The 11,884-nt window shown below is 33.2% G+C and overlaps 1 protein-coding gene across 1 annotated transcript; it reads right to left on the reverse strand.

Annotated features, from left to right (window-relative positions):
- Positions 1 to 739: 739 nt before the first annotated feature.
- Positions 740 to 6,786, reverse strand: LOC134704905 (uncharacterized). The gene is made up of 7 exons (XM_063563690.1): positions 6,562 to 6,786; positions 5,283 to 5,370; positions 4,124 to 4,251; positions 2,963 to 3,047; positions 2,331 to 2,470; positions 1,467 to 1,593; positions 740 to 891 (listed from the first exon to the last, which is right to left on the reverse strand). The coding sequence occupies exons 1-7, from the start codon at positions 6,717 to 6,719 to the stop codon at positions 826 to 828; spliced, it is 792 nt and encodes a 263-aa protein (XP_063419760.1). The 5' UTR covers positions 6,720 to 6,786; the 3' UTR covers positions 740 to 825.
- Positions 6,787 to 11,884: the final 5,098 nt, after the last annotated feature.

The following is an 11,884-nucleotide window of genomic DNA, read 5'->3' on the forward strand; positions in this document are numbered from 1 at the left end:
TGCAGTTGAGAATGTAGAAAGACTAGGGGACACAAAGAAAGGCAGATTAGTTGAAACATAGACAGACTGATAAACCTGTAGACAGAACCGTTGTATTAATGTAAAAGAGCTAAAAATTTGTATCTATAGACCTATTTCTAACACCGTTCGGTTTATTTTTCAGACGTGTACATATATATGCTGATATCTATAATATAGGGGGAAAGATTGGCATGGGGGAAAAGTGGCTATATGTATACGTATTGTCAAATTTCCTCGGGGGAAGAATGGCAATTATCCAAAATTTCCATGGGGGAAATATTGGCTCATGTCAGTCTTTCCCCCGGTGGAAAAACTGGCATGGGGGAAGAATGGCTATATAACAGCGGCGTCACCAATTTGTTACAAGTTTTAATATAGTGCTATTATTGGTAGCGTCGTCAACAATTTGTTGAAGTTTTTAATGCAGTGCTGTTTCTGGCGACGGTTTCAACAATTTGTTGAAGTTTTTAATATAGTGGTTTCCGGCTGCGGCGGTAACAATTTGTTGAAGTTTTTTTTTTATAAAGGTTGGTTTAATGGGTAAGCACAAATGGTAAGTAAAAAATAGTTGGAATGGATTTGAAATATTATTGGCACATTTCATTTCACTCGATTAAAAAAAATATATATCACAATATCTGATAAAAGAAATATATGACATCATCGTATTATTGCACGTAACTTTCAAGTACAAAGATGTAGTTCGTAAAATAAAACATGCAAATATTTATCAAAGCTGAAATGTACAATATTATAACAATAGTATAATGCAGTATTTCCATATTAATAAATGTATCAAATTTATCATATCGATGAATATTCAGCAGATGACTTCCCGCGGACTTTTCCATATGTAAATTGGAATCCAGTCTGCAAATAAAAAACATGAAAACTATGAATCAAATTGAATCCAAACTCTTACATTTTACAAATGAAATACCAGTTTAAAGTAAAAAAACAAAAGATTCTTATATTTAAAACACAACTCATACATGTGCATACTGTCATCACACATTTCCCCCGGCCTAATCGCTTGCACTGTGCAGTTTCGAAAGCTCTCACTCGTGGTTAAGGTAACTGCATACGGAAAACATATCGACCAGTTAAGAGAACGGGAAGACAATACTTTACAAAAACAGATTTGATAAGATCTAGGAACAGTATATCTATATTTATCTTACCTCCTATACATTTCTCGGAATATGATTGGTTTAAAGCGACCTCGTGGAGACCGTGTATATTCAATATTAGGTTAGTAGCCAGGGAGGCATCTATATATATGATCCTGGTAAGATATAGGATTGTCTTTGTAAAATAAAACTTGATTAAAGTGAAACTTGAGTCTCACGATCACTGCCATTTCAAGAAAATGAAACTAATAATATATATGATCATGAATTGTGTACTAATGTACATTTGTACTAATGAACGTATATATATAATACCTTTATATTTGTAGGAACACCTGACCAGAATTTTTTATTTGGCATTAAATCCGCCCCTGATGCCTGCTTTCCAAATTTCATGAACAAAACTCCTCCGATCAAGTAAACAACACCAACACAGAGGACTCTAGACAAATAAAGATAAACAGCATTTATTATTATTTTATACGATTAACGAGTCACAATGAGACCTCAAACATAGACTAGAGCGAACGCTCATACTTCACTGAAAATTCAGGATGACCGTTTAAAACAGTTGTTATATATAAAATACGGTGATGTGGTATGATTGCAAATGAGACAACTCTCCACAAGAGACCAAATGGCAATTTAACAGAAAAATCCAATTTCATAAATCGTGCACTAACTGCAGTATTCTTGAATTAATGTCCTTCAAACTTTACATTGTAGTGGGGATTTATGAATGGAAGCTTCCTTGTTTTTTTTTATTTTTTCGATTTGTCGGTTCAGAGTTACAGAACTTTAACGATTACTTTTAAGACAACTTTTCACAAATAGCGATTAGAATTCCAGGATTGATTTCCTCCAAACTTTTTATTATTGTTGGGGTTGATGATACAACGAAAAATATAAATTTACTCAATTTTCCGGTTTTTCCATCCGGAGTTATGCTACTTTGATTGTAAGATTTGAGTAAATTTTCTATATAATGTATCACAACTTGATTCAGTTGATACTTCATATAATTGTCGAAATAAGTGAACATAACTATGATAAAGTGCCTTCAAAATATGCTATATTATTCTTGCAACAATTTCGATATTCACAATAAGGCGTATAATGCGTTCTTGGTGAAGCTGTTTATTATGTCTCAATGCACATATTTTTAAGTAATAAGCTTACACAATACAAAGAATACTGCCTATACTTAGACCATCTATTTCTCCTGGTTCTCCGGGTTTCTTCGTTGGGCCAGGGCCAGTCGGTGGAGGACCATCGGCACATCCACCAGGGCAACAACATTTTGAAGTCAATGTTAAGTACTGAAAGATTTAAGACAATTGATTTGGTGTGGCAAAAGTAAAATAGAAAGGTGTAAACACCACAAAAAGACAATATAGCTATTATTAATCTAAAGTTTGGAAATAAAAAAAACAAGATTTAAAGGTTTGAAAGCAATTATTAAAGCGATTCAACTCTTGCTAAATATAAATTTCAAGGTCAGTGTTACGATACTGTACCATTACCGACATGATTTACTCCTGGTAGACTTAACGGAATTAAAATCATGCAAAGAAAATCAATCTGTCAATATATTTGAAAGCTACTGTTGGCTGTTATCATTTAGATGCTTTTATTGCTAGTATTTAACATGAACATATATAATATTTCCAATCCATATATATCAATCATTATATGTTTTATCATTTTGAATTAAATGTGTCATCAAACATGACTTTTTAAGTAAAATTGTATTTTAATATTTGTTTTTACCCATTAATCAATTTCTATTATACAATAAGAAGATTACATACATATATGCTGCTTCCCTGTTCACCAAGAGGTGTCATTACGGGAGTACTTGCACTTGGATCACATACCAGTGTCACTTGTGATTGTCTGAAACATACAACACATACAACAAATCGGTTGTAAATGAATCAAGGTAAATTATGTTTATTTTTAATAAAATTATGCATTTGGTTACCTTTATTAAAATAAGCATTATGCATACATATTCTAGTAAACCCTGTACGGTATGATATTTGCATGGATTGGCAGGCGATCAGACAAAAACGCCACATTCTAATTAGAGATGTATTATAATAATTACTATTTAGGAGCCTCTAAAAAAGAACATGAAATGAAGTATCAAATATTAAACAAAATGGCTCCTACGAAAAGCTTTGTCAAAAAGAAAAATGTGGGTTATTTTGGTATATCATGAACGCTTAAGGACTTGAGACAACTGTAGAACCCTTGTCAAAAATTTCGTTTGAGCAACAAAATAAATATCTGAAGTTATAACAGGAATGCATATTAGGACTTTTGCCCAGATCAAATGTACTGGTTTTGTACTGTCAAATTTCCTGAAACCAGAAGGAGGTTTGTTGATTCAGCACAAGTCAAGATATGGTATAGTTTTGACCTGCAATGACTTTTAAAGTCTTTTAAAGCAAAAAAAACAAACAAAAAAAAACAATGATGCAACGAATTTAGGGTTTAATTCCTTTTGGGAAACTTAAAAATTAGTTTCACTCGAAAATATACCTGCTTTAAAGATCGATTGGGTTAAGACTGTGAGGTCGTGATACCCATTGGAATTTATAAGAAAAACTGAATTAGTCTATGAATACACAGGTTTCGTCCATCTTTAATGACACAAATGTTGCTAAGAATTTGTTCTAGTACCTTTAAGACAAATATATTGTTTGTACATGTATTTGCAGATAAAATTGCCAAACAAAATAATTTTTGTGTGTAAATCGATAACATGATTAGATTTTACAATTCACTAAGAAACTCAACATATACCTCCACGACACTAACCAAGAAGGTAACTTAACCATGATGGAGAGATGAACTTTTATATCCAAACATTGTTGTTATTATACATTCTTTCCCATATGATCATGTAGTCAATTAGAAAAATGTATTTATGTCACATAATATTAATGTAATTACAATTGTATTACCTTGTCGTGCCAGCGCCATCTGTTGAAGAATACGTAATACGGTTATTGATGCCATCGTTTGAGAACACAGCAGAAACAGCATCTCCAGCCGGATAAGATGTGGTTCTGTCTACTGGAACTTGACAAACCTTTAAAATAACTTCAATCAGAAATTTTACAATGCCATGAAACAGGAATCAAACAAGATCCAGTGATTCGTGACAGGAAATTAAAAAAAATGTAAAACTTTTTAATATTCAAGTATGACAACAGCTATTGTTAGAGACACGTCCCGACAGAGATAAACCAATGGACCGGACTGTGACAATAAAGTGAACCAACGCAGAAGGAAAACGCTCGACAAGTTCAGCAGGACATCATTTAGACAACACAGAACAACGTTACGATTTTGATCTGATACAATGGAATATGTCACAACATATGATACTAACGATTGAAATCCGAATAGTAAGAGACATTTAGCTGAATTTCCCGAATGTTACGAGAAGAACCTAACTATCGGAAGTGATTATCCGACCTATGTGTACCATTCTCGAGCCATGTGACTCTGTTACGAACGTATAAGACCTTTTTTTCAATTTTTATGTCGTTGCGCTGTCTAATCTCAAACGGTCTCGATAATCGGCTAGGTGTGACCGCTGCAAAAGAGAGTTAATTTATAAACTTACTCGGGGGGGGGGGGGGGGGGGGAATTTGTTTTGAAAAAGATATCCTGGCAAAAGTGGCTGATATTAGCCTTTCTTGTCACTTGTATTTCGGCCCTCCGTTGTTCGATTGTAACGGTTTTTGTTCCCACAAAAATAGACTACTAGTAGTTCAACAATTGAACAAAAAGTTAGCTGTTTTTAAAACTGTGTCTGATCCAATATGGCATTTAACAGAAAGCATCTTTGTCTTTTGGGCACTGTTTGAAAAATGTCGTATAAGGGTCTCTTACTGTCAAACAAACCACATCTTCTGATTTTTTTTTGTAAATAATTATGAAATAGGTTTAGATATAAATAACAAGATGTTTTATTGTTTCAATGACACAAGCAATCTTCTTTAACTTTCGGAATAAATTGATTGAATGTCTTGGAGCAAATCGAGAATATGCTTGTCTGGAGTCCAGTCAATCGCGGCCTTCCTACAGATATTTTGCCTAATTAAGTATACTTACTGCCTGGTCAACACATTGAATTTCTGTGAACGGATAACATGGATTGTATGAATACATGTAACCATCTGGTGCTTGTAAATCTGGAAACCTATGTGTGAAAGAACCCAATAGTTTTTATTTGTTCTAATGTACGATCACACTATTTTAAGATCTTATAAGTTTATTTTATCGTGCTGCTATTTGTCGTGAGGTATGGTGTTTTTCTCTGGTCGTTATAAATTTCTACTGGTCAATATAGCATAGGAAGCAAAATACGGTCTTTTTTTTTAAAAATTGCACCTGCTCTATCAAAAAACGAGTTTTACAGTGTAGTGTACATGTACTACTTTTGGGACAAATTATAGAAAAGTCTATAGGCTCTAACCCAAATAAGGACAATTTTATGTTGAGGGCGTATGTAATGCAGCTTGACAGCTCCAGACATACTAGTTTTTTTTTTTTTTAGTTTTTGACCTTTTCAAACTTGACCAAATCTCTACTGGACCTGTAAAAATGCCCATTTTTTTCGATATGTAATTTCATCTCAAGTTACTATTTTATGTATAAGATACATGAAAAATAATTGGAAGATGTATATAAACAATTTTCATGTTAAACATTGTGCATAATAAGGACTCTGATGTACAGTCGTTTGTTTATGTAATATATACGTGTTTCTCGTTTCTCGATTTGTTTATATAGATTAGACCGTTGGTTTTCCCGTTTGTATGGTTTTACACTAGTAATTTTGGGGCCCTTTATTGCTTGTTGTTCGGTGTGAGCCAAGGCTCTGAGTTGAAGGCCGTACTTTAACCTATAATGGTTTACTTTTTGAATTGTTATTTGGATGGAGAGTTGTCTCATTGGCACTCACACCACATCTTCCTATATCTATCTATTTGTAGACAAAGAAAATGAAAGAAGGATAACTCTGTTCCAGGATCTATGGGCTATATCGTGTCGGTCATAGATATTTGATAAGGGAAGTTGAAATGCATGGAAAAACCCATCGACCTTCGACAGGAAGTTAGTTCAGATTGGAGTCAAACGCTTTCGCCATTTCGAACTCACAAACTCAGTGATAAAGTATACTGTTGATACAGTAGATAAACTTCTTTTCTTACATTTACCAATAAGCACTGGAGGCCCCATATATGTAACAGTTATTGTACTCTGAAGATCTTTGAAGTGATACACGTTATCTTAACTTTGGAGTCGGTTAAACAAACAAAACATTTAAGAATACAATTTCACTTTTTAACACAAACCTAAAATTCCAAAAATGCTAGAAAGGACTTACATCGCATTTCCATCTGTTTTTCCTAATGAACTGAGATCTATAACTTGATTGTCAGTAGTCACACATGAACACTGATCTCTGCCAGAACACGCGGGATCTTGTCCAAATATTACACATACGTAACACAGTAATAAATATAAAACACACGTATACTCCATATTTTGAGAATTGATGTTCTTAAAGGAAGAGTGTTTTAGACCACCCCTTCCTTGCACTGTGTGTAAATAAAATATTATCAATATTGATCACATGTTGTTATTTGCATTGTAATAGTGATAACTATGATAAATACATATGATAATTCACTATATATTTCATAAATTACCTATTGCATCTATTTTAAATTTAACTACTGAGAAGTAATGGTTATTTATTTAACAGCAGTATCAGCCGTGTTTTATGTTAAAGAATCATTTTGGTGTCTGGCCATGAGACTGCCTCCGGTGAATCTAGATACACAACAGTTTGTTCAACCTGTGACTGTTATAAATTCCGTAAATTTCTGGTGACAGATTATAGTAAAGTTCCTTTAAAATAATTCAGACATTTCCTCTGTTTTCATTCAGTTGTGTCTTCAGATGTAATAACAACTTACATGTTTTTTTTTAGATATTGGTTCTTAATAATCCGTTTGTCCTTGTCTTTTGGCTAATAGCTTTAATACTAAATTTATTATTAAATTCTAATAGTATGTAGTTTTGTGTTTAATGTTTCTAGAAAATTATGTTTCATCACATTTATAAGGTAATCGAATGAGATCGTATAAGATTATGTCCAATTGTGTTATAAAAAAACTTGTTAAGGTTTCATCAGCATGTGTAGTTTGGGTGCCCTATGTGGAGTAGGATCTGCGTAGCCCTCCGAAACACCTGGGATCGTCCCCTTTTTTGGTGGGGATCGTGTTGATTTTATTTTTCTATTTCGAGTCTTGTGTTCTATAATTTGTCTGTTTGTCTTTTTTTCTTTTTCAGCCATGGCGTTGTCACTCTATTTTCGATCTATGAGTTTGGCTGTCCCTTTGGTATCTTTCGTCAATCCTTTGTAATATCGTAGAAGGACAATACAATTCTTTCTAAGTATTGTTGAGCAGCTGAGACATCTGCCCTTTACATTTATTTAAAAGGAAGTACCCTATGATGTATTTGTTGACAAAACATTAAAATACATTAATCTGTTACGATTTTAAGCTATTTCAATGAGAGATAAATACATTTTATAAATATCTGATCTGATTGTGGTTTATCTCTTCTGTGAACTACTTACGATTCAATCAGTAACCTTGTCATTTATTTAATCTCAATTTCTTGAGCTTGTCATACATTATGAAGCCATGGCGTTGTCAGTTTATTTTCGATTTATGAGTTTGACTGTCCCTCTGGTATGTTTCGTCTCTCTTTTACAATAATGGTCTACTCTAGCGTCTCACACATCGTATATATATGTAAGTGGCCCCCATTTTGAAATGTGGATAAACTAAGGATTTACCGATGTTATCGTCTTACGTTCTCATAAAAGGTTGAAAAGTCCCATTAAATGAGGCACACTCGCATTGATTTTCGGGAAAATAGGTCAAATGTGAAGGTCACCGCAGCTTTTGCTAGACTGCAATCAGTTTGCTTTCCGGGTTATATCTTTTAAACATATGTCCAACATTAACTAAACATACATATTTTTTAGGGGCCATCTGAAGGACACCTACGGGTGCGCGAACTCTCGCTACATTGAAGATCCATTGGTGGCATTCGGCTGTTGTCTGCTCTATGGTTGGGTTGTTTTCGCTTTAACACATTCCACATTTCCTTTCTCAATTTATAGATGGGTAATTGCTCTCTGATAAAGCGACCCAAAGCATATTCTCAATTAATTAACAAAGAAAATATCAGTGCCACAACCACAACAATTAGAACTTACTCTAAAATCTATTACTTATACTACAATTTATAACGATAGAAAAAAGGATTATGCACTCACCGTGCTGGAATTTTTAACATCTCTAATAACGGAATGACGCGTAAGAGAACATATATACAATAAATTCAAAATACAGAGAAAAAAGACCAAGAAAGTTACGATATGCTAGAAAATAAATACTTTTGATGAAACACACAAGAAGTGTCACTCAAGACATCTTTGGAAGAAATGAGAAAATTTCTAGTGGAGGACATCAGGAAAAGGATACATGATCTACAACGTTGCCGAGATGCAGAAAACAGTAGATGAGTGAGTCAGGAGTTATTGCCCTTGAAAGGATTGAACAATACAAATATCTTTCGTATTTGTTGTGCACATGTTAATAGTAATCTTTTTAGTAACAGTGCATTCAATAAACTTGATATATTATTTCTATTTTAGCAGTGTTAATATTTTTTAGCTTTTTAAGAATCCTCGTAAACATATCGTCATATGTTAATTTATGACTTTTAAAAATCCACTTTTTTCATAAGGGATTGTTTCCCGTATGCGTGGTTATCAGGATCAAAAGGTCAATAACTACGACAAGACTACACAGTTATATAACGTAAGTTTAAATCAATCTAAGGACACATGTATATCTGTCTTAATCAAGGTCACTTTACAATTATAGATAAAATACACGGTTCAATAAAGTAGGCAACACTCTTATTATAGTCAAATCCAAATCATTGTCATTTTCTTAATGATAGATTAATATGTTGCATTGGTTTTAGAGTGTTCAACAAAAAGAGAAGTAAATTGAGTTCTGAAATAACAAATGTGTTTTATAAAAAAAAAACCGTGAACGCTTGTACCATTCGATGGTCAATTTGTATATTTTCAGACATTTTTAAGTGAAAAAAGTAGAAAGTATGGCATAATCGATTTAAATTTAAAAGTTTTTTTTATATTGTTTGGCCTTTAATTTTCGCAATAATGTGGTACCTCGATATTTATATTCGAAACTTGAACACATTTTCGAAGGAAGGGTTTTAAAAGATTTTTCGCTTCATTTTAATGTACATGTTATTGACAAGTTTTAAAATAAACTCTTAAATACATGCTATGTTTTTATTATACCAAATACAGTTACCCCTTTTCCTAAAGGAATCAAGATTTATGATAGTTCGTGATTATTTTTCTTTTCCTTTTTATCATAGTATTCGAACAACTTGGTTATTGAGCTACTCTTTTTAAGAATTCTAAATAATCAACGGCTTATAAGATATTTAAACATTCATTTGGACACCTTTCACGGGTGTCATTCGGTTTATCGAGAGAAATGAGCGTGAAAGAATATCTAACGGCGGTCAAGTATTGAGCGACGATCGTGAAATCTCTGGTAACGGATCGTGAAAGACATTTAATGGGAATTCTAGGTCAGAATCTTTAAAAATATTGCTTGATTTTCAAAACGCGGAACAAATCTGAATAAAAAGATATGTCTGTCAAAATGGTTTAACTTCCCCAACATAACTGTGAAATAAGAAAGAGAAAATATGCAGTACTTTATGGAAAAACACAAAAGGCGCAATGCATGTATATGCAATTAATTACAAATAACACGCTTTTTGTTACTATAATGGTCATGTCACAGTTCATCGTGATATATTCGAAATGTAATCTTTGGTGTATCTGATAGTACAGTAAAATTAAGGTATGTTCTCCTCTTTAAAGCATTAATTTGTATATGAAAACCTTGAATTTGTTGAATATCCATCAAACTTGATCGTGAAAGATCAGGCAACGCATTATTTTTATCGTGAAAGATAATGCGTGACCAGACTTATTACTAGTAATCAGAAATCAGTATTTCTTTATCCATTTGATAAACCTGCAACTGGTTGAAGCCTGTAACTATTTTGATAAGGATGAACATTAAAGCTTTTTTTTATTCAACGCTTTACTTTGAAAGTTAAAAAACAACAACTAAAACATCTCTAGATAAGTTTGAAAGATTCAGCTCTGAGAATCGGTCAAGTGCAATTCATGCAGACTGACACTATTTACTAATAGCCAATAATATGGATATGCAACTTTTTTTTTAAAATTATGATTGTCAATGGTTAAAAAAAGAATGCAAGGTCAGATGAACCATGACATACAGATCTCTACAAATATCCCGTAGACCAAATAAATGTGTTCCGATCCTTACAGTGCCTTAGAAACTGAAAAATATAAAAGTTATGCTGGCCAATTAATTCGAAACATAAGGTCAAAAGTATATGAACCCTGACCGACAGCCAGACATAGACATCTTTCTATCATTCAATATATCAAATACAATTGACGTCATTATGGTCATTTATGAAACATGCAAACAGACATGTACACCATACACACAATGCCATGGCGCTATAGCATACAGGTATATATCCAAACACTAGACAACATAAAACGAGCATTGCCAAATGATGCATGACAATGGGTTCAATGTCAGTTGAAACCTTGCAGAAGTCGAAAATGTACACCTCACAATCATAACAACAGACACTTATCCTAAAGCTTAACTAATCCGCGATACGGACTTGACCACAAAAATGAATCTTCATCCATGAAATAAGGTAGCACTCCACAGTTAGATGTGTAGTTTCGCATTTTGGCCCCTGTGAATTTTACAAATATGAGAGCTAGTGTGCAATAAAATTCATTTTTGGATAGCTGAGTATTAAAATAGCTTTTGTATTGGGTTTATATGAACATCAAGGTTATGTAATGTATGTAATATAGGCTGTTTTCTATATGGCAATCCGTATTTGCATATCCCTACCATACATTGGTCCGGCAATTATTGTAATGTTTTTTTCCAACTTTTTATCGCACGAACTTTGTGATTGGATTTTACGAAAAGATGAGGCGAAAGACACCCATTTTTTATTGGACCATTAGGAAGATTTAGGAAAACAGTTTCTAAAAAGGTATCACTCAAAGGCATTGAAATTCTAGTTTGACCCCAATTTACGGGGGAAATGTGACGTGTTCACCCCCTTTTTGCAATATTTTATGGGAAACAAATGCAGAATGTTGCCATAGATACACATAAAAGGAATTAATTTTCACCCTTTTAACTTTTGAAAATCAAATCTATGGAAGATACTGATTGCATACATATGCACATGTACAACACAAACAGTTAGATTAATGTATTAGAAATCCAGGAATAGGAGATGATAAAACATTTTGTGGCTCATTTTTGATTTTATTTTCTAACTGTGGAGTGCTATCTAAGGCAAATTCGGGGTCAGGTGAATCCTGTCTGACGGACATGTAGTTTATAGGATCCAATATACTAAATGTGGATATCCTATAACTCGTGATAAGTGAGTACTTCACATGACAATAAAAAGCTTCATCCTACAATCATCCAACT

This window comes from Mytilus trossulus, chromosome 2 (assembly GCF_036588685.1).
Source record: "Mytilus trossulus isolate FHL-02 chromosome 2, PNRI_Mtr1.1.1.hap1, whole genome shotgun sequence".
In the NCBI taxonomy this organism is placed as follows: Eukaryota; Metazoa; Mollusca; class Bivalvia; order Mytilida; family Mytilidae; genus Mytilus; species Mytilus trossulus.

Excerpts from the sequence above, each read along its gene's own strand:
- LOC134704905 (XM_063563690.1), bottom strand. The coding sequence starts at position 6,719 with ATGGAGTATACGTGTGTTTTATATTTATTACTGTGTTACGTATGTGTA. Across the intron at positions 4,252-5,282 it reads TTCAATGTGTTGACCAGGCA|GTTTGTCAAGTTCCAGTAGA; the intron begins GTAAGTATACTT and ends GTTATTTTAAAG. Across the intron at positions 2,471-2,962 it reads AACAGGGAAGCAGCATATAT|TACTTAACATTGACTTCAAA; the intron begins GTATGTAATCTT and ends TAAATCTTTCAG.